The 20,974-nt window shown below is 35.1% G+C and overlaps 1 protein-coding gene across 1 annotated transcript; it reads left to right on the top strand.

Moving 5' to 3' along the window:
- Positions 1 to 401: 401 nt before the first annotated feature.
- On the top strand, positions 402 to 20,825 carry CCDC172 (coiled-coil domain containing 172). Its single transcript, XM_010313615.1, has 8 exons — positions 402 to 480; positions 724 to 809; positions 4,188 to 4,304; positions 5,740 to 5,905; positions 7,894 to 7,995; positions 8,956 to 9,058; positions 19,842 to 19,929; positions 20,793 to 20,825. The coding sequence occupies exons 1-8, from the start codon at positions 402 to 404 to the stop codon at positions 20,823 to 20,825; spliced, it is 774 nt and encodes a 257-aa protein (XP_010311917.1).
- Positions 20,826 to 20,974: the final 149 nt, after the last annotated feature.

Genomic DNA, 20,974 nt, shown 5'->3' with positions numbered 1-20,974 from the left:
GCCAAATATCTTTCTTCTGTTCTTATGATGCTGTTTCTCGCACTCATTTCCATGTCCCATGTTTCTCACAGAGGCTCCCTCAGGACTTGCTGCGCCATTACACTGTCCTCCAGCCAGTCATCCACATTCACCTCTGCCCGAGGTTTCTCTTGCCCCTCCACTTTCCGCAGCCCACACATCCCACTCCGTCACCCCCTCCTCATCAGCCATATCCCATCTCCCATGCTTTATGGTCTGGGGTTTCTTTCCTGACCCCAGGGAGGCAGAGGGCAGAGCCAAGACCTGGCGAGGCACAGATCCCTGAGGGAAGGGCTGTGGCCAGGCAGGGCATCCCAGCTTTAATCAACCTCCACAAAGACAGCAAGACCCGGAGAGCCCACAGGCTGCACAAGAAGATAGAAATGAACCTGGATGCTTTGTTCCAGCAAATACAGCTCACAGAGAAGCAGGCGGGGGAGAAGAGGCGTTTCATCCAACAAGGTCTGCACCATGGCTGCCATCTTGTAGGTCTAGCAGCAGTGCCGTCCACTCTTAATGGCCTCTCCACTTCCTGGAGGAAAAGCAGGGGAGGGCCGCCATCGCCATGCTGTCATGAGGGGACCTTTGTCAGTGAAAGCTCGGCAGGTAGCCTGGCTGGCTGCTTTCTGCCAATGGCACAGTTTTATGAGGATGTAACTTTTACAATATGAGCAGACAGTCTTACAGGTTTTTGTTGTGTTGCAGCTAAATTCGACATAAACAGAAGTTATGAAAAAATTAACCAAATAAAAGAAGAGCTGAGCACTGCAAAAATGAAATTAGAAACTAAGGTAAGCAGGCATGTTTATAGTATACATAATAATGAAACACATTATATTTAGAAATATATGACTTATTCTTTCAGGAATAGAGTCATAAACACTTTCAAGGAGTACGCTTCGCCTACTGAATAACACAGCATTGATAAAACTTTTACCATGCATTTCTGTAGTGAACAAAGGTCTGCTGACATCTTTCTCTTCCCACAAATCTCACCCTTCAGGCTGGCCCCTGGCTGTGTTCAGGAACTCCCTTACCTCAGGGCTAGGAACCTTTCCAGATAACGCTTCCAAAAATCCAGAAGCACGGGAGACAACACACCTGCAGGTCAAAGTCTCTCATGTTTTGCAGAACGAGCTGGGCAGGGAGCAACTGCCATGTCAGGTTGGTCTGTCTGGAAGAGCTGCTGAGGCACAGTGTGCACGGCCCTGCCTTGGCAGTGCTGGAGCTTGCTGCAGCACTTTCCTTCAGAGGCCCGGAAACCATTCTGTTGTTGCCCACTGCCATTCACTAAAGGCCTTTCACAAAATAGATCTGGAAACATTCCCTGTGCTTATTTCACAGGATCTTCAGTCATATACTGAAGATCTTCTTGTGAGCCTGGGCTCACAGTTAGGGCTCACAAGGCCTCAGAGTTTTTCTAGGGATGTCGAAGACCGAGGAAAGTTTCTGAATCTATTTAGTGTTTTTAAAATTTTATTATGATTTCCATTTAACCAAACTGCAGACATAGTTTTAGATGAAGCTTCCAGTTTTGCAGAGTTTTTCACCATTAATACCTGTGGTTTCAAATGATTTTAAAAGCCATTTGCTTGTGCCTGAAAATAAAGTCTAAATATCCTCTCCTGTTCTCTTAAGTATCTGCACTGGCAGAATGTATACGCACAACAGGAAAGCATATGGAGCCTCATTTGAAGTCAAAACTGTTGTATCCTATCACTTAAATAAACATCTTCAAGAAACTTTGGGGGATTACCTCACCTAGTTGTGAAAATAAATGGGAATGATTTTCATCCTTCCAAAACCAGGCTCTTCTGCCTTTTGTAAAAGAGTATGTAATATATAATAAATATCAACAGTATTGCGAGGGGGTCAGAATAAAAGAGAACTAATTTACAAATATTTACTGGTTGCAAATTGAGACTATAATCATGCAAGCAGCTATTCACGTGCTTGCATTCATGCATGTCACAATCTCAGAGCCCAAAAGCACTTTAAAATAGTAACTTCTTTAACCAACAGAGATTATATCTGGGTGCTGCTTGCTAGGTAAAATCCTTTGTAGTCTTGCTCATAAATTTATTTATGAAGATCAAAATTTTATGTTTATACTACTAATTTGTTATTGATGCACTGTAATTTATAATCAAGGTTTATGTGGTAAGAAGGTATAGAAAGTCCCAAGAGTAGAGCCATTATTGTAAATGACTAATGGGAAGAGCTGGAGAACTATTCCTAATTAAATCTTATATGCTTTACCCACCAGTATTAATAATATTCTCACCGATGTCCACAAAAATATATTTTACTTGGTTGCTTAGTCTGACATCATTGATTCATTTATAGATAGGAAATGATACAGAAAACAAACGGAATAAGAAAATGCATTTCAATCAGACTGTATTTATGTTTAAAGATTATATAGTTATTGAAATTATTTAAAGTAATTTATTTTTCAGTACAGAAATTACATTTACATGTGTCTACAATAGTTAATGTAATCTAAATAATATTAAATAATGCTGTTCAGCTAATGCTGTTCAATTTGCCCCGCACCAAGTAACTGCACTTCTTTATAAGCATACATATCCCAGCACATGCATGCACAGCAGCTTATGCCTGACCAAGCAGATGAGAGTGAGTTCAAAAGTGTTTTGACATCTATTTCACAGAGACTGCCTGTGGTCAATCAAAGATTCCTAGGAAATGCTATTTTTTTCTCCGTTCTGTAAAATCAGGTAGCATGTAATTAGAAGCCGAATTACAGCATTTTCCTTTTCATGGCTCAATGATTTCTTAAAAAAAAATCTGTTGCAAATGCAGAGATTAAGTTGGCATCTTACAGATGGAGAAACTACACTGCAGCTAGTTATGTTCAGTAATATAAATACAGTGGTATAAGACCATCTACTCTCTTTGAATTAATAAGCAAAATAAATATTTCTGAGGCAAGCACTTCCTGGATATTTAGCATGCTGGACATATCAGGGATGAGCAAACAATTTGGTCCTTTCCTTTCCAACTCTCACATTCTAGTCTTAGGGCATTTGAGCGTACTATCCTCCTTTTTTGATCAGATGCGCTTCATCTGCACCCTCTCCAAAATCATCTACATTCTTTCATTTTACAATCTTTTCTTTTTTACCTCTGTAATGTCACTATTATTTGCTCTTTTCTGCTTCTGCACACACAGTCATGGATCAGCCTGACTATTCAATTTACTTCCCAATACTTACCCTGTGCCTTTACAGTCTGTGGGCAATTCTGCTAACTTTACTTTCCCTACTTATTGTTCTGAGTATTACAGTCTGAGTCATTCTCTTGACCTTTTTGTTACCAGATGTATGATTCTCATCCTTTAAGACTCTTCAACACTTAGCTGTTCCCTATTTATCTCCTGTTATAGTTTATCCTACCATATATCTTAACTGAGGTTAGACAATGATATGGTGGATGCGCTGGAAAATTGAAAGGAACTCTTCAGCAAATTTTGAAAATGCTATGGTTGAACAGCATACCTTCTATCAGACAAACTACTGTTTAAACTTAATAAAACTAAAAAATAAAACTGTATGCAAAGTAGAAGTTTGGGGCTTGAGGGCATTATGGTCAAACTGTCTTTAACCAATGAGCTAATTTCCATTACACTTCCTTGGCTAAGAATTCCAGAAATTGTGCTCAGAAAAATATATCCCTCCCTCCTTTGCCTATGCAACAGTAGCATTGCAGAGTTGCTGATGTGTACAGCCATTCAGTCAGAACAATGATGTTGGATGCCTGTCCCTCTGATATTATTGTCTGATTTGGTACGTGACGAGCTTTACACAGTTAGATGGAAGACACTATTATGCTGGGTAAAACATCCATGTGATCAATATTTTTCCTGGTTTTACCTGAAAAAAATTCTCCTAAACTGACCAGACTTTAAAATGCCATTTTAGATAGATGGACTAGTGCTAAATGTGCCTTTTAAAGAAGGGATACTTTTCAAAAGCTTAGTGGTATATTGGAAGATTACTGTGGGTAAAAAGAGCTGTTATGCTTTTGCAAGTCCAGCAGCTATGCCAGCTGTGTTTTAACTGGACCAAGATCCTTTATCAAATATATGAAACAACAAAACAATAATCTTACTTTATAACCCTTTTTTTTTTTTTTTTTTCTCTTGGAAGGTTCAGCATCTGTCTGAAAAACGGTTCTACTTAGAAATTCTGAAGAAACGTGAAGACAGCTTAAAAAAACAGAAAGCTGAACTTATTAATCAAAAAAGCAGCCGCCTTAAAATCTTTGTATGTATCCAGCTACGGTATTTAAATAGCTCTTTTCTTCTGTATGAGAGTAGTCAGCTTTAAAGGTTGAAAATATGGAAGAAGTAATGGTTTGAATCTGGAAAATCAGTTGGTTTGGTTGTTTTTTTTTTACTCTAGCATACTTAATGTAAATGTAGATAAATTCTCACTTTTAAGTTTAAACATGATCTAAGGTAATGTATGTTGCAGTTTATCTACAAAGCTGATTTAACATTCTTGACTTCATTTTCTAATGTCTGCTGTATGACTGAACTGCAATTCTGGCATATTATTTCCTTTGTAAAAGAAAACTAGGAAAGTCTCACGTTAAATTGGACTGCCTCATCCACAATAAAACATATTGAGAAGGATCAAAAGAAAAAGTTAGGGAGGCCAACATCACATTTTTGATTCTAGACACACCTAGCCACCTCTTAAAAGGTAGCTACTTGCAATATATGCAGGCAACAAGTTTTCAGTTCTCTCTTGTGCTAACCTGAATATTGCCTTCCTCTTACTTCATTGTGGATCCTTGGATCTATAGATATCAAGGAAGTCCAGAGATGAATAGTCTTCTCTGCATATGTATTTGTACTTTAAATCAGCAGAGCTGAATTTTAAACATTCAGTATGAATCACCAGTATTAACCCAAAATCTTTAGGCAGATATCCTTTTAATTAAATAATATTTCTTCAAAGTATTCCCAATCCTAAGTATACAAAGAAAGAAAGAAAAATAAATATAAATATCATAAAACAATTATTTAACTATAAAAGCTAAATATCCTTTGAAGAAGTATGAAATTTCTTTTAATTGCAACCAGTCAAGTTTTATATATAGGTTATAATTTCTTTCTTCCTGTATATAGGGATCATTTAATTTTATTTAAATTAGCAATCAGTTAAGATTTTTTTAAAGGAATTTAATATATCTTTTCTCTTTAGAATATTTTTCCAGAAAATGAAACAGTGAATTCCTGTCAACTATAGCTTTCTTAGTAGTTATTGAGGGAGTTAAAGTAAGTCTGCATCCTGCAGAGGAATAAACATCATCTTTATTTCATTTAATAGCAATCTAAAAAAACCAGTGACCATATTATGCTACTGACTTTAAATAGAACTTTCTACTAATTTTGATAGATTTGAACTGAAAAACTGCTGGCATGTACCTGTAACATAATATAGTGATTTTTTTCAAATGTTTTATTATTAAGAATATATCCTTCACTTTTGCAGAAAAAAGAAAAAGGTTAAAACAACAGACAAAATGATAGAGCTGTAGACCATTTCATGTTCTCATAAGTCAGGAAAAGTAAATACATGACAATTATACTACAAGTTTAAGGATATACAACAGTGTGTTTCAGTCTGCCTAGCTTAACAAAGACTTTCTTTTTTTCCCCTGAACATTCAGTTTTCTCTTTCATTTTTTCAGACAGATGCACAGAGAAAACTGAGTGAAGAGGAAGATAATTTTACTAGAGAAATAACAGAGTTTAACAATGAATATGGACTAACAAGTAATAGAGATCTTCTGATTAAAAAAAAAGTCAAGTCTGAAATAAATGATTTAGAGAATGAGGCAACTCTGTTGAAAAATGGTAAGTCTTACATTAAACTATTTTATCTTGGATTACCAGAGAATGAATACAAATTAGTAAAATATAGCTGTGCAAAACAATAATTTTAATTCCATTTCCTTGCTGTCTGGAACTTCCACTTAGCACTAAACTGAAAGAGTGTGGTCTGATATACCACATTATACAAGCATAGTTAAAGCCTCTTCTGTTCCCTATCCTCTTCAGTCCTTTCTGACTATGAGCCTATGAGGAGAAGAAGCAGACCTGCAGAAGTGGCTCCCAATACCTAATGTCAACCAGCACAGAGGTGCACTGTCATACATAGCGTAGCATTTTACCTGTGCACTGATTATAATCATCCATGGTTGAGCTATGTAAATTTCCTTAGCTTCAAAAGAATAATATGCACAGATGGCTCGTAGAACTGTTCTTTTACTGCCAGAGTATAACTTTTATCTTTGAGTTAAGATACAGAATATAAGATTTCTCAGAACAGAGTGTCAGACTGAAAAGAAATCCTTCAGCAAGGAAATAGGAGTCATCATGGATCACAAGCTGAACATTAGTCAATGAAATCAGAATGCCAACACCATACGGAGACATAAACATAATTCTGACCTCTAAGACATGCAAAATAATCCTTCACTCCATTTAGGGCAGTTAACCTCTTAGCTGGAGTACTGTGAATCTAGTTTTCGATGTTACACTTCAAGACAAAATGTGGACCAGCTAGAGAGAATCCACATGGGACCAGTGAGAGTGATCAGAGATATGGAGAACATGAGAAGGAAAAAAATTAAAGAATTGGGACTATTTAACCTATGAAGGAAAAGACTGATGGAAGATGGATATCAGTCTTCAAATTGTTAAAGGATTCTGTAAAAAGGAAATTAATATATTCTCGATACCTGTAGTGAACTGAATAAAAAGTAACAAGTGTAAGGGAGGGTCTTGCTGGCTGTTTAGAAGTCTTTCTAAGAAGAACAGTGAACAACTGAAACACTCTGTCTTAGGAGATCCCATTACCAAAGAAATTAGGATTCTCCATCACCAAAGGTCTTTAAAAACAGGTTACACAAGCATCTGTCAGAAATGCCAGAGGTATGCCTGATCCTGCCTTCAGGAAGAAGTCTTCAAAGTCCTTTCCAGTCTCATGATTCTATGATTCATCAAGTGTCAGCACTTTGAATTCCTGATTTCTGATGTAAAGTTACTAAAATATGACTATCCATTTGAGTTTGTACTTGGTGGTACCTTTATTCTGATTTTCTTGTGGCTCTGATTTGGATCTACAACTGGAAAAAAACCACTGTATTTGGTGGCACCTGTTACTTTTAATAATTATTTTTTACATATTCAGACAGATCTGGTCAGTCAAATGATCAGTAGGACATGAAAGGCAACTAACATTCTTCTCTAGGTTCAGTTGCTGTCTTCATTCCATCCTTTTAACTTGCACCTTTTTTGAGGTACAACTTGTCTGTCTTTCTGTCTGCTACAGTCCTGAGCACACTGACAACACTAAAGAGAAAAGTTTAAGTACCTCATAACAAAGAAATTATGTGAGGACCTCCAGTTGTGAGGGAAACAATCACAATGAATTCCAGATGCTGTCAATGGTCAGGTTCAAATGTCCATAACGCTAAACAAAATAAGGTTTTTCTTTAAGTCCTGCTGAGAGATGTCTGTTCACCACCTATTCAATAAGTCATCTTCTTTTATAGCTGAAGTAACTCTAAAGCAAAACATTTTTTTTATGCTCAGTCATCAAAATATGTCAAACATATTATTAACAGTAAAAAAATTCTTTTGTACTTATGAATACATTATATGGCATATAATTTCATGTGAACTGGGTTTTATATGACTGATTTTAGTTTATTTCAGTTTTATATTTAAGGTTCTTTTTGACTAGCTGAATATTGGTAGATGTAGTTAAGAATATTTAAGATTATAGCATGAAGACTAAAACTGCAATGCAATTTAATTTAAAATATGTTTTTTCTTAGAAATGGAGTCAATGGAACATACAAATGTTCAGTTAAATGCACTCCAGCTGCAGAAGAATGAATTAAAGCAGGATTTATTTACTCTCCAAAGCAAACTCAAAGGTGTGCCTGGTAATCACTTGTTATGGTAATTATTTGTGGCTTGACAAATGCCTCTGAAATATCTTTTCTGTTAGGTTATTTTTCTCAAGAAAAAGATATCATAGAAACAAGATTTTAATATATTTTTACATTATGTGGTACATAATTTTTAAACATAGTTATAACAAATATCACAGATTTCAATAAGATTTATTTTAAATGTCACTAATACTGAGATCTACAGATCTGCTGAATCATAAGCTATAAATATGAAAAAGAAATTTTTACTTTTGCTGGTAAGTCATATACTTAAATGGAGGATTTAGTGTTTCAAAGAACTTAAATCAGCACAACTGTTTAAAACCCATTAACCTGTAATTAAGGAACGTCACTAAAATTTTGTTACAAGCAACATGGTTTGGACTGACAAAGATAGATTTGGGCTAGGTGCTAAACATCCGAGTTGTAAATTCAGCTATAATCTCTTCACTGACATCGGTGCATTCATGTATGAATGTCTGTGCATAAAAAGAGAAGTCTATACACAAAGCTGGGAGGAATGTGTGGAATACACAGGAAACCCTATAAAAGAAAAAAGATACAGAGGGAACCAAGAAAGGTTCTGTGCCAAAGGTGATCACAGGCAATAGGGACGATTTTGAAATTTGGATTAAAAAAATGTAATCTAGAAGTGGTTTAGTAACTGTTTTACAAATGTGTAAATAACGTCACAGTAAGAGAGCTAAGAAAGACAGGCTGTAAATATGGTTATAAATTGTTTGGTAACAAAATTTTCTAGAAGATTGCAATATGCATAGAAATTACAATAATAAAATAATTCCTGTTCTTTATTCAGATGCCTTTACCCTATAAACAGTTTCACAAAGAAATATCAGAAAAGATAAATTTAGAAAATGGAGGAAGTCTTTCAATATGGATGATTAATATATATTTATAATGTAATTGTTATTTTATGTTTAGACCTTGAGAAAGTAATCAGGGAGGCTGAAAGAATGACGAAAGATTTAGAAGCAGAAAAACTCCAAGTCACTGAAAAACCTCAGACTGATCCTGAATGTTTAAGGTAAGAATCTCACATTAATAAGTTCTTAAATTTAATTTTAGGTGTGTAACTGCAGAGCAGTCCTGGTGGCAATGACTATTTTACTTTTCCTGTACAATACTCCTTTGAAATCAGAAGAATCATTCATTTTTATTACAGAACTCGAATCCCTGTTGTTTACTACAGCCTTTCACCCTTACATGCATACTCCAATGAACTAAAAACTGGAAGTGTTTGCAAGGAATTCAAACTTAGAGGAAGAGCAAAAGACTGCTCCTTGGGTGGAAGGCCAGTTCTTAAGTTTTTGTAAAAATAATGGTGCTACAGAGAGTACTGATGAACTACCTAATGCTGTATGTACTTCTGATGACCAACTGTACAACTGTACAACCTTCCTCAGAGTTTAACTGCAATGGAATGGATTGGCCACAATAACTTCTTTGGGTCAGGTGGGCCTTGTATTGAAGCTACTAAATGTGGATTTGTTTCCTCTACGATCTCTAACATCAGTTCTAGTTTGCCTTCTAATTAAGCTAGTTTAGAACAAAATTTTGCATATTTAACCAAGACAGACAACCTTGCACAGTCTCCCTTAATAGTGAATATTGCTTCTCAGGAACTGAGTGGTAATGACTCATTTCTTGTCAGTTTGCTTAAGCATGACATTTACGTTTTCACTATACGGAAAATAATTTAATGTTTTCAACAACAAAATCTTCCAATGCCGAAAGCCCTATATCACAGCATTAACCATCTTTTTCCTATTTTATGGTGTTAAAGATGAAAGTGCCTGTGGATATTTAAAAATATTTACTAGACAATGCAAAGGAACTCCTCCTAGAAAAGCTAGTCCAAAACATTCTTTAACAGAAATTGTTAGGGAAAACACAGCTTTTGTTACCATCATGGGTTTTTTTCCTATATCTTTCTGAGTTTTTGACAAAAATAAATATAGTGGGGGTTTTCCTGAAAACTTCCAATGGAAAAATAAAATTTTGCAGAGAACCCTGAGCATTTTTCTGAAAGATGATTTGGTAATGCCCCAATTTTTGCTGAATATTGGTTTTTGAAAGAAAATGATATATCAGCCCTATTACTATCTTCAACCTCTTACATAGAGTTGAGACATGGCCAAAATTCCCTCAGCATAAAAATTAATTAGCTCACAATTCTGCATACAGTAGCAAAACCTTTGCATTCAACATATACATAGAAGACAGTATAAATAATAACACCAGCAGCAATTTTGTAAGACAGCATATTATAATTCACTCTTTTACATTATTCATTCCATTGTCATATATTAGGTTTTGTGATACATGATGTTGTCAACTTCCTTCTAAATAACATACTTCCCTTGGAGTAGTTTACTGCCATGATCCCACTTAATATTCAAATTGGTGTAATTAGTTTTTTATAACAGGTTTCCTGTGTATAAGGTATAGAAGTAGCAAACATTATATTACTTTAAATCCCCAGCTCTGCCACTGATTGCTATGAGATCCTACGCAAATCATTCAAATCCATGTATGTCTGTCTGTCTATGTAGCAAAAGTTAATACTCACAGCTCTGTGGAATGATACTTTGGTTTTATCAAGGTGGAAAACACAACAGTGGATAAAATATTTTAATTCTATTAACTACAAAACCAGCAAGTGTCACTTACAACCACAGCAAGAAGAATGATGTGATTTTTTTATTTCATAAAATGCCTCATTATTTGATAATTGCATGTAGTGCAAAATATAAAGTGTTCTTACTGCTCTTACTGCTATAACAAAAAACAAGTGATTTTCTTTACATTGAAATGTTTTTTCATTTCAGATACTGGACAAAATTTGGGATAGATTTGCCTAAATCATACTTGTACTTGCTTTTGATCAGAAAAGTTCAATGCTTTATAGAGACAGATAGCTCTGAATAAGTTAACTTATAAGATGCCCGAAGCAACATAGCTATGTTACTGTACATCCGTGTCAGCAATAATAGATTCTGCTTTTCAGTAGAGCCAAGCAGGCAATCCTCATTTATCTACTTCTGTATATCTCAAACCTTATCAACTCCATCAATTCTTTATTTTTTTTAACAAAACCTACTCATCACTTCTTGGTTTGGACTACTGAATTAAGAGAATGAGAGGGAATTTAAAGTATTATATGTAATAAATAGTGCAGTACATAAATTGTCCCCTTGGAGGTACCTGATTGCCCTCCAGTACCTGCAAAGATGATGGAGCCAGGATCTACACAATGCTGCACAGTAGGAGAACAAAAGGTAAAAGGCAGAAGTTGAAACAAGAGGGGTTTAGAATGAATTTAAGGAAAAACTTTTTTATCATGAGGATAGCATAGCAAAGCAAAAGGTTGCCCAGAGAGGTTGCATAGTTTTCATCCTTGAAGGTTTTCAGACTTGACTGGATAAAGCCCTGAGGCTTTATCAAACCTGGTTTGACCTTATAGCTGACCCTGCTTTGAGAAGGACATTGGGCTAGTTGACCCCCTGACATCTCTTCCAGTCTGAATTATCTGATGAAACAATTATCATTGTGGGTTGCACAAGGGAGAGAAAACAGCCCATAGATCAATACATATGCACTGGCTTCTGCCTACACGGCTCAGAGGCAGCATCATCTGCAACAAACCAATCGTCCCCACACTGCCTAGCATTTGGTGAGATCTGCTGTGGTCCCTTTGCAATGTCTCTGTGACATTAAGGTATAATGTCATGTATTTTTTCATTCAAAACGCTTTAAATACTTAAAGGAGTTATGTCAAGCACAGCGGAGTGCTGGTTCAAAATGACAATACCTACCCTGTGTGCTGCATGCCCTAGAGGTGCCACAGAAGTACTGAGGGACTGCAGCTGCTGCAGAAAGACACATGCTGATGGCAGTCTGTGCCGATAGTCTCTCTGGAGCAGATCCTTGAGCGAACTATCCTGGCCGATGCTGTGGGTGCCCTCTGAAGGGAATCTGAGAATAAAGAAGAATCCGTGCAGCGTCAGTGAGAAAAACTAATCAGGCAGCTGGGGTGAAGCAGAAAGCCCTCCTGATGGTCTAGACACATCTTTGGCACTTGCAAAGGACCTTTTACAGCCCAAGTGCCAATTAATACAATCTTACGTATGCTAGTGTATATCTTCATAGGAGTCAGTTTTGGTGATGTTAAAATCAATATGACTGAACCTATGGTGTTTGAGAAACAACCCTTTTTAGCCTAACAAGATAAGGTTTTTTCCCCATACAGAATCTACTGCAAGAATAGAATTTTAGTTTTTACTGAAAATCAAATTTAGTATATATACAGAAGAACATTTTGACACAAGCAATGTGGCTCAAAACCACATTATTTTTCTATGAAATAAATGCAAAATTTGATTCTTTATTTACAGAGCAGGAAACCACACCACTCTTTAAATGGTAAAAATACCAATGTTTTTAATGCTTCCTTAGAACAAATGTGAGACAGTCAGCGTCAATAACCCGATATATGTAGCTCCCAGACCACCCTGTAAGTCTGTTAGTGTATCACATACCTAGTCCCAGCTTAAAAATCAATATCAAAAGTAGCTGGCAAGGCAAGAATCTTCATTACAATTAAGTATATATCTTAAAGTAAATTACATTTCAGCTGAAGAGTGTAGCCAGCTAATTCAAATTATAGCAATTCATCTTTGATCTGAGAAAAATCCCCTATACCATGTCTGCAGTTTCATAAAATTTCTCCCAAATCCATCAAAGAATTACAAAAGGTCATGAGAAGCACACACCAGTAATTCCAACAGCTGTTGGTGCTGCGGTTATACGCTTGTTCTAATACACATCAGATACAGGAAAAAGCTAACCAAAACTTGAAGGTTAAGCACAGATATAGTTATGGATAAGACACTGTACCCTCTCCCCCTAAGCAGGCACTCTAGAAATTGTAAGTCTCATGATACAGATGCATAATTCAGAGAAATATTTAAGAAAAGAGGGTTTTTTTTCAGAAGAGATCTGCAATTAAAATCAAAAGCCTTATTTTAATCATCTGTTCTGCCAATGCCAACCCCAAGCACTAAACAGCAGGAAAGACCTTTGGCATCAGTTCTCTTGAGTCACATTTCCCTGGCAGGTAGCAAGTAGCCTCACTTAAGTGGAATAATGCTGGAGTCAAGCAGAGACTAACTGATAACAGTAAATTCCTACCTACGTAATTTCACTATTATGTTCAATGTAATTACTTACTATATTAATTATCTTCTTTCACATTTTAATTTTAAATTTATGTGTTGCCTTATGTAAAGCAACCTAGAAATAATTTTAATTAAAGTTTATTTAGACTAAGAACAGACAGTTTCTACCTACAATTGATATTTTTAAACACTATTCTAAAGGTAGACTAAGGATAAAATGTTTCTTTGAAACCTGAATTTCTGTTCTACTTCACAAAAGCAGTAGCAGAAGGGAAATGCATGAAGTCAGCTTACTTTGTAAATAGTTCAAGGCTTTGTATACTTGCCTTATTCCTAAAAATATAGTATTGCTTCTTATACTTCATAATACAGAAAAAGAAACTCCATTACCAAAATTAGGAAGGAAAAAGCAACGCTTTCTTTCATACAAATCATACAGCAAATATGTTCATTAGAGCTGAACAAATGTTTCACGCTAACAGCAGACTGCCTCAGGGCATGCATGGTTCTAGTGGTTTTTTAAAAAAAATATTTGCAATTTAATTTTATGTTAAGTTTTATAATCAAGAAATATCAATCTCTGGAGTAATATATGTGGTTCAAAATGAGTTTTTTAATGACAATCTCCTCATCGATTTTTTAAGCTTTTCTTTTTAATAGCAGTGCCCAGTGGAACTATTATAGTTTGAATTATGTTAAAATAGGTTTCCATTATAAATTGTAGTATGGATCTAAAAAAAAAAAAAAAAGAACAAATTCAACTAATGATATCCTTTCTTTGACAAGACAACCAACTGGTTAGACGAAGAAAATGCAAATGCCATCCATCTAGACATTAGTAAAGTATTTGATGTTATCCTGCATGGGAAACTACTAGTTAACCTGGGGAAGACATATTCAAAATGTTAAGTGAGTAAGGAAATTACTATTAATAACAACAGTAATAGGTCTGAAAAAAGAAATTTAGGTGCTGGAAGAAGGTAACTACAGTCACAGCTGGTCTTGCTTTAAATAGGTATGTTTTAAATAATGACTTCGGAATAGAAAGTGTTTTAAGACAATAGTGTAAAACAATTGAAAAACTATAGACCTTGTAGACTGGAGTTGCTAAAAAAGAGGAGGAATATAATTATATGCAGTGCAAGTTTATGTACTTGTACACAACTAAGAACTTCAATAATAGGTACCTGGAAGCAAAGGAGAAGAGAGGCCTGAGCATACAATGTCATCAAAAGACAAATATAAATATCAAAAGTAACTGTAGCTGTGGAAGAGGTAAAAGCAAGAGGTATTTCCAGAAAAAAAACAGGAGGGTGTGAGAATACAAATCTCTCACCTACTTTTCAAGAAAGATGCATTCAACCTGGAAGATGAACAGAGAATGGAGAGTCCATAATGCAGAAGGAAACAAGGATATTTCTAAATCATTTCTGGCTCTGAGAAAATTATATCATTCACATGAAGCGAAGCAGTACAGTACAGAGATACTAATTTCAGCAACACAGTAGCCATATTAATGCATCCAGATTGAGATCTAATTTTCCCTGTACAATAGAAAAATCAAGATATATGAACTAGAAGGATCATTGACCCATATTTATTTTCCTTGCCTTTCAATAGGAATCTTATTGACCGCAACACATTGCAGTTTCGATGTCTCTGATGCTTGTAATTTTTTCTTTCCTGTGTAACTTGTTCTTGCAGTTCATATGGAAAGCAGTCAGTATAATTTTGGTTTGCTGTCTGCAGAAAAGCAAATCCTATCCTAAATGTGCTGTTTAATTCAGTGTGCCTTAACCTTTCCATGCTTGTTAATCTATAATAATATATTCCTTAAAGACTTCTTGTGATGTTTTATTTATTTGGGGAATATAAATTTAAAAACCTCCAACTTTTCAAGACCTAGAACCACTTTTATAAATAGTAGCCTAGTAGCATTCACAAAATGCAAGCTTTAATCAATGATAATTATGTATTTTACAATCAGCATTTGATCCAGAACAGTAAAAGCTAAAATTTTCATATTTTACCTAAGGTATTTCTATTTATTTTAATTTCCATTTAATTCCCATTGTTATGTAGCACAGTACCCTGTTCACTTTCATGTTTCACCTTCTTGCTAGCATTTATTATTACTACTAGATCACTTTCTTAATTTTTATTCTATTTCTGCTCCATCAAGCATATACTTTTATAATTTATTTGTTCAACTGAAGTACTTGAGTTTATGTTTTGAGATACTGAATTCCATTTAGGGCTCATTTTCTCCCTTCCTCAATCAATTGATAATGGTCTGAAATTTATTGACTTCTTCAGCTGTATCAATAGCATTTTCTGTTTCATAGCATATTGTAAATACCCAGCAAAATCTTGCTCTCACTATAGAAACATACTCATTCATTTAGTCCCAGTACTGAACTGAGACTGAACGACCTCAATGAGTTAGCTCTGCTTTGGCTTGAGACGATAAACTAGTGTCCTCTATACTTTTCTTCACACTCAATAAAGTCTTAAAACCTTGATAAATGTTTCTCCTGAGCTTTATGATAAAATTCAGGAAAAATCAACATACATGCTCTCAAGTTTGCATAAAACTTCTTAGGGAACTTCATTTTGTACCATAAATTCTATGCCCTGTGTCTCAGTGTCAAGCAATTCTGCTTTTTAATCCTCTAATGTTTTCCCTTGTATTTATGGTTAAAAAATAAAATCGTGGTCATAAACAAGGCAAAGACAAGAAGGAAAATAAGAAAAAAAAAAAGTTTTACTTGTCTCAGCAAAACATGACCTTCTGTAACTCCAACAATAACCAGGTAGGGTCTTTCATCCCACTTGAAAAAAAAAGGCTCTAAAACCACATGTTCACCCTGCCTTCCACACAAACTATTTCTTCTTTGAGAACTCTTTACATAAAATTATTCTTGGAATATAAATTTTGGCTTCTGAAGACTTAATCCAGTAATTTGAATCTGTGGATGGTTTTTGGAGAAACTTGTTTGACAGTAACATTATTTGCATCATAGTTCAATTCATAATACCAGCATGTATTGATTTCACAATTATTTTTCCTATTTGCCTTCTGCATATACAGCTGAAATTCAAGAAGAACGCGTATCAACTGCAAATGCCAATGGCATTTAATAGCTGTGCTCATTTCAAAGCTGCAAAATCGATCATCTTCAGCGATCTCCTCCTTCTTCATCTCTTTGTCACTTCTGGCATTCCAGAGTAATGGAAAATGGACCACTGATACCAGAACTCAGTCTAGGGCAAGCTAGCATCCAAAAAAATGCTGATGTTGTTGTTCCACCTACTTGATTTAAGGGTAGGTTTTGCTATCGCTTTTTATCTTGAATGTTTTTCAAAGATATAGTCAAACCTTTTTTCACAAATACAGTATTTCAACTCCAGCGGTTCGTTAGAGCCCATTACTTGTGATGCTGCAATTTACCAATACTCTGTTAATCCAGAGCAATGACTTTTTCTTAAAGATATATTTTATTGTCATCAAGGAGACCAAAATGCTAAAAGTAAAACAAAACCAAAGGACATGGAGGGCCAAATGCTAATGTGATTTTTCAGATTATTTTTTTTTTCCCAGAGATTTACTTTTTTATCATAGGTATAAAGAGGGTATAATTGTCATATTAATCCTTGTTCTGGCAAAAGGTACATCTCTTTCCATTTCCAAAGGTGACAGAAAACCTGTCCTCCATCTAGACAGTATAGTTTCATGAATAATTGGTTTGCACATTCCATCTGATAGTGGAAAGATGAATATGAATATCCTCCTTATCTTAAATGTAAAATGGCAAAACTAAATCTGCTTCCAGGTTAAGCATTTTTTTTAATAGTTCCATTGTCTCACATTCCTTCTGGTAAAACTTCATCATTTATTCAGTAGCTCAGGCGTCTCCAATGGATTCATTGTGTAGACTGTAACCTAGCAGACAGCCCTTGTTTTGAGAGTATAATATTCCTGGCACATACTGTAATTATCTAGCTTCTAAATAAGAAAGAAGGAAGACCTGAAAGCAGAATCAATTGATTAATGTAAAAATTAAACACCACATTTGAATGAATGTCTTTTATCACCACAACCCCATGCTATGTAAGGAGTTGTACTGTCACCACATTTAAAAGTTTTATAAAATATTTTAAATAACATTTTAAAATCCATACCCAAAATGTTACAGTTTCAAAGCATATCATCAATAGTAATTAATTCACATTCCCAAGACACAGATAAGCAACTCCTAGTGCTTATCTTCTGGTTGTTCTATCTATCTTCAGTGTAGACCTAACATAAACTGCTTTCATTCTTAGCTGACAACTAGCAAACAGACTATGCATCAGTTTTACAGTGTGGAAGACAATGAGAGAGCATTTTCTCTGAGATTAACAGACTATGTCTTTTCCTAAAGTAAATTAGGCAAAGTAGGGCTTTTGTTTGTCTTAAACAAATTAGGGTTCTAATATCACGCTAACAGAGAACACAGAGGAAAAAATGAGGAGGCAAGGCAATGAAGTTAAGCTGATTTAATCAAGATCAGAAGCTGATCTTAGACCTTGAAATGAACTTCTCTCAATGCAAACGGTCTGTAAACTAGCAATTTACTACAGTACAGTGAATATTTCATTTCTTAAAGTGTAGTTCAAAATTTCCTTTTGTTCAAACACTTATGTGTATTAAGAATGCAGGAGAAATATTTCTGAAAGAAGAGGCATTTACTCCTTTGTAGTACTACTTTGTAATACTAATGTAATAAAAAACTCATACTGTTTCCATATTGATGGTAAGATATTTACATTTTCCACAGGAACAGCAAAATTAATTTACGGTCCGGTCTTATGCTATTACTCTGCTGCCACGTGATGACCAAGCTATTCCTCTCATATGAAGCTCTATCTTTTAATTTTAATAAAGCCATTTTCTTGTGTAGAAGACAAATTCTATCTGCAGTAGGACAGCTAAAGAGGTGCATTATCTATATAATAGGGTTAAATAATTTATTCCCCACTATAGCATATAAAAGAAAAAAAAATGGTTGCTACTTCTTTCAACAGAATAAACAGGGTCCTGGTTTGATGCATCAGTTTAGCTATTTAATGAGAAGTACAACATATACTTTTCCTCCTTTTTTTTCAGTCTGTCTATATGTCCCACAATATTCACATTGTTTGCTGAAACTGTATTAAGTGTAAGCAACTTCAGCTTTCTCATTATGCTTTTCTTATGACAGCTAAAAGTTCTGGCATAGATTTCTCTTGGCCTACCGAGTATTAATTTAAACCACTACAGCCATTGATGTCCAAAGTTTAGGTGTCTCCTTTTAGCAGGACTAATGTCTGTCTTAGACATTTCCCAAACACTGATACTTCCCTTAGAAAGACTTTTTCTATAGAGGTTTTTTTCCCAATTAAATTGCATTTTTCTGGTTCTCAAAACTCTGGATTTGTGAGCCTGGTTTGTAGATAGTGTTAGGTAGGTCAAGTCCTTTGCTTCTTTTCATTCTATGAAAACATTTGGAGAGGAGCTGCAGTGATTGAGGAGCTGCAGCAATTGAGAATCCTGTTGCTGTTTTTGTTAATTACTTCCATACCTATGACAAAAATTAGCCAAGAGCTGTTTGTAAAAACTGCTGTATGCCACAAAGGGACAAAAGAAAGTTCTATCTCTGCAAGCATTGGTGCTATGAATATCTCCACCTGTTTAGGAAAACCAAACTGCAGACTACAATTCTTTTTGCTGATCACTTCCTGCGGATCCAGAGGTAGCTCCCTGTATGGTGCTGGCTCCATGCTGTCTGATTTCCTAACAGATTTTAATGTTACTCTACTAATATTTTACATTACAAATAATTTTAAATATTATTTTTACAGATAATTGCTACTAGTGCCATTGGGGCTATGATATAATCTTGAAAGAATGGGGTGAAAGTCAATGCTCTTTACAATGCAAAAAATCACTGTATTCAAATTAGTCTTTATGGTAGAAAAGTAGAAAAATTTCTGGCTGGGAACACTGGGAAACAGTAAGTGCTGAAGAAGAATAGGAGCAGTGGGGAGAGAACAGCAGCAACAGCACAGGAGTCTGTGGTGGGGTATGGAGCAATGATTGCACAGAAATGGCTGCCCAGGGTCAGGCAGAGGACCCATCTAATCCAACACTGTTTCCACCAGCTCCTACAAGTAGATACCCAGGGAAAGTAAGAACAGTAACATATGGTACTTCCTAAGTATCAACATTCAAATTCACATGTTTAAATAAGGAAAATGATGACTAATGAGACCATAAATCTTTCATGGTTTATGAAAACAACACGGTCCAGAAATTTGTCTAAGTACTTAGTCAAGACACATTTTGCAAAAAACCAGAATGTCATTTTCTGAAGTTCCTCACATTGCCGTCACAACTGCTAATGCTGAATGAAATCCAACTATATTGCAGGAGAGCAGCATATTGGACTGCCAATTACAAAACTAGCAAACTTAAATCCTGATCATGCAAATAGATCAATGAGGGTTTTCTCACATAAGTCAAATTGGCAATTTGGACCAAAGCTGAAAAAAAATAGTTACCCAAGCACCAGTTCTCTGATCTGAAAATTTATTTGGTTTTGGACATAGGCTTAAGAAAGAATTGGAAAATTGCAAAGATGATGATTGGGAAAGTATCTGTGAGACTCTTCGAACAGAAATTGCAATTCTGCAAATGGTATGCCATTTTCATTTTGTACTTTAAGTGTTTGATAATTTTAGTTTTAAAGGTGTAATTTAAGATGATTAGCAGTGGGTTTAAATAAGCAGGTTTTTATACTATGTACACAGCCAAACACCCTTGCATTGCAGGTGCACTCCAGTTCTCATTTGTTTTAGCCTATTATTTCCAAAAGTCCAGAAATATCATTTTTCACAGAATGTGGAAGCACAGGAAAGAATATAAAGATATGTTTTTAGCACAAGAATAACCTATTTGAAGAACTAGTACTAATCATTAGTTGCTTGAAAGCTGCAAAAGATTATGCATTTAGGAACTAAATTAATCTTTACCTCCAGCTGTCAGTTAAATGGAAAATAGGAATATGGAGATATAGGACTCTAATAGCATCCTTTTATGTAATATTTTATTTTTTCCACTCACAAATTCTTTACAAAAACTTATCAAAGTATGTTTTTTCTCTAAATGTCAATCCTAACTTCAAATTCCTTGATTGTCTGTGTAACAAGACAAAGAGAAAAAATATTTTGAAGTCCCATTTTTGGAAATAAAGGGATTTTAAAGGTTCATTTCAGAGCTCCTGATTGAGCTGTATGAAGATGCAGCTGCCGCTAGCATCAATAGCAGAATAGCAGTCATGGGAAATTCGTATTACTCACTTTTATGATGTTTCAAGTTTCTGTTGGAGGAGTGTAACTTCCTTGTACTCTATCTGTTAATTTTATCATGCTTGTCAAACCTCAGAAACAACAACAGCAACAAAAAAAAAAAACAGCTCAATGTTTAAAAACTTCTCTGTAAAGAACACAGTGAACTCACTAGATTTCATTTTCTATAATTCAATTCTTTCTCTTTTCCAGAATCTATCACAAAAAAAGTCTTCAGACAAGTGAATAATATGTGGCATATGATATGAAATGTCACAGAAGCTAGCCTTTGAGTATTTTAAAACTATTTCTCTCAGGGTCTGTCAAGTTTGCTTCTAATTTTTGTTTGATTAAACCACAGTTTGTGTCGTCTGCCTTTACTTTTCATTAAAATA

The sequence above is a fragment of the Balearica regulorum genome, chromosome 7, assembly GCF_011004875.1.
Source record: "Balearica regulorum gibbericeps isolate bBalReg1 chromosome 7, bBalReg1.pri, whole genome shotgun sequence".
NCBI classification, from domain to species: Eukaryota; Metazoa; Chordata; class Aves; order Gruiformes; family Gruidae; genus Balearica; species Balearica regulorum.
This window is presented reverse-complemented; position numbering and strand designations above follow the sequence as displayed.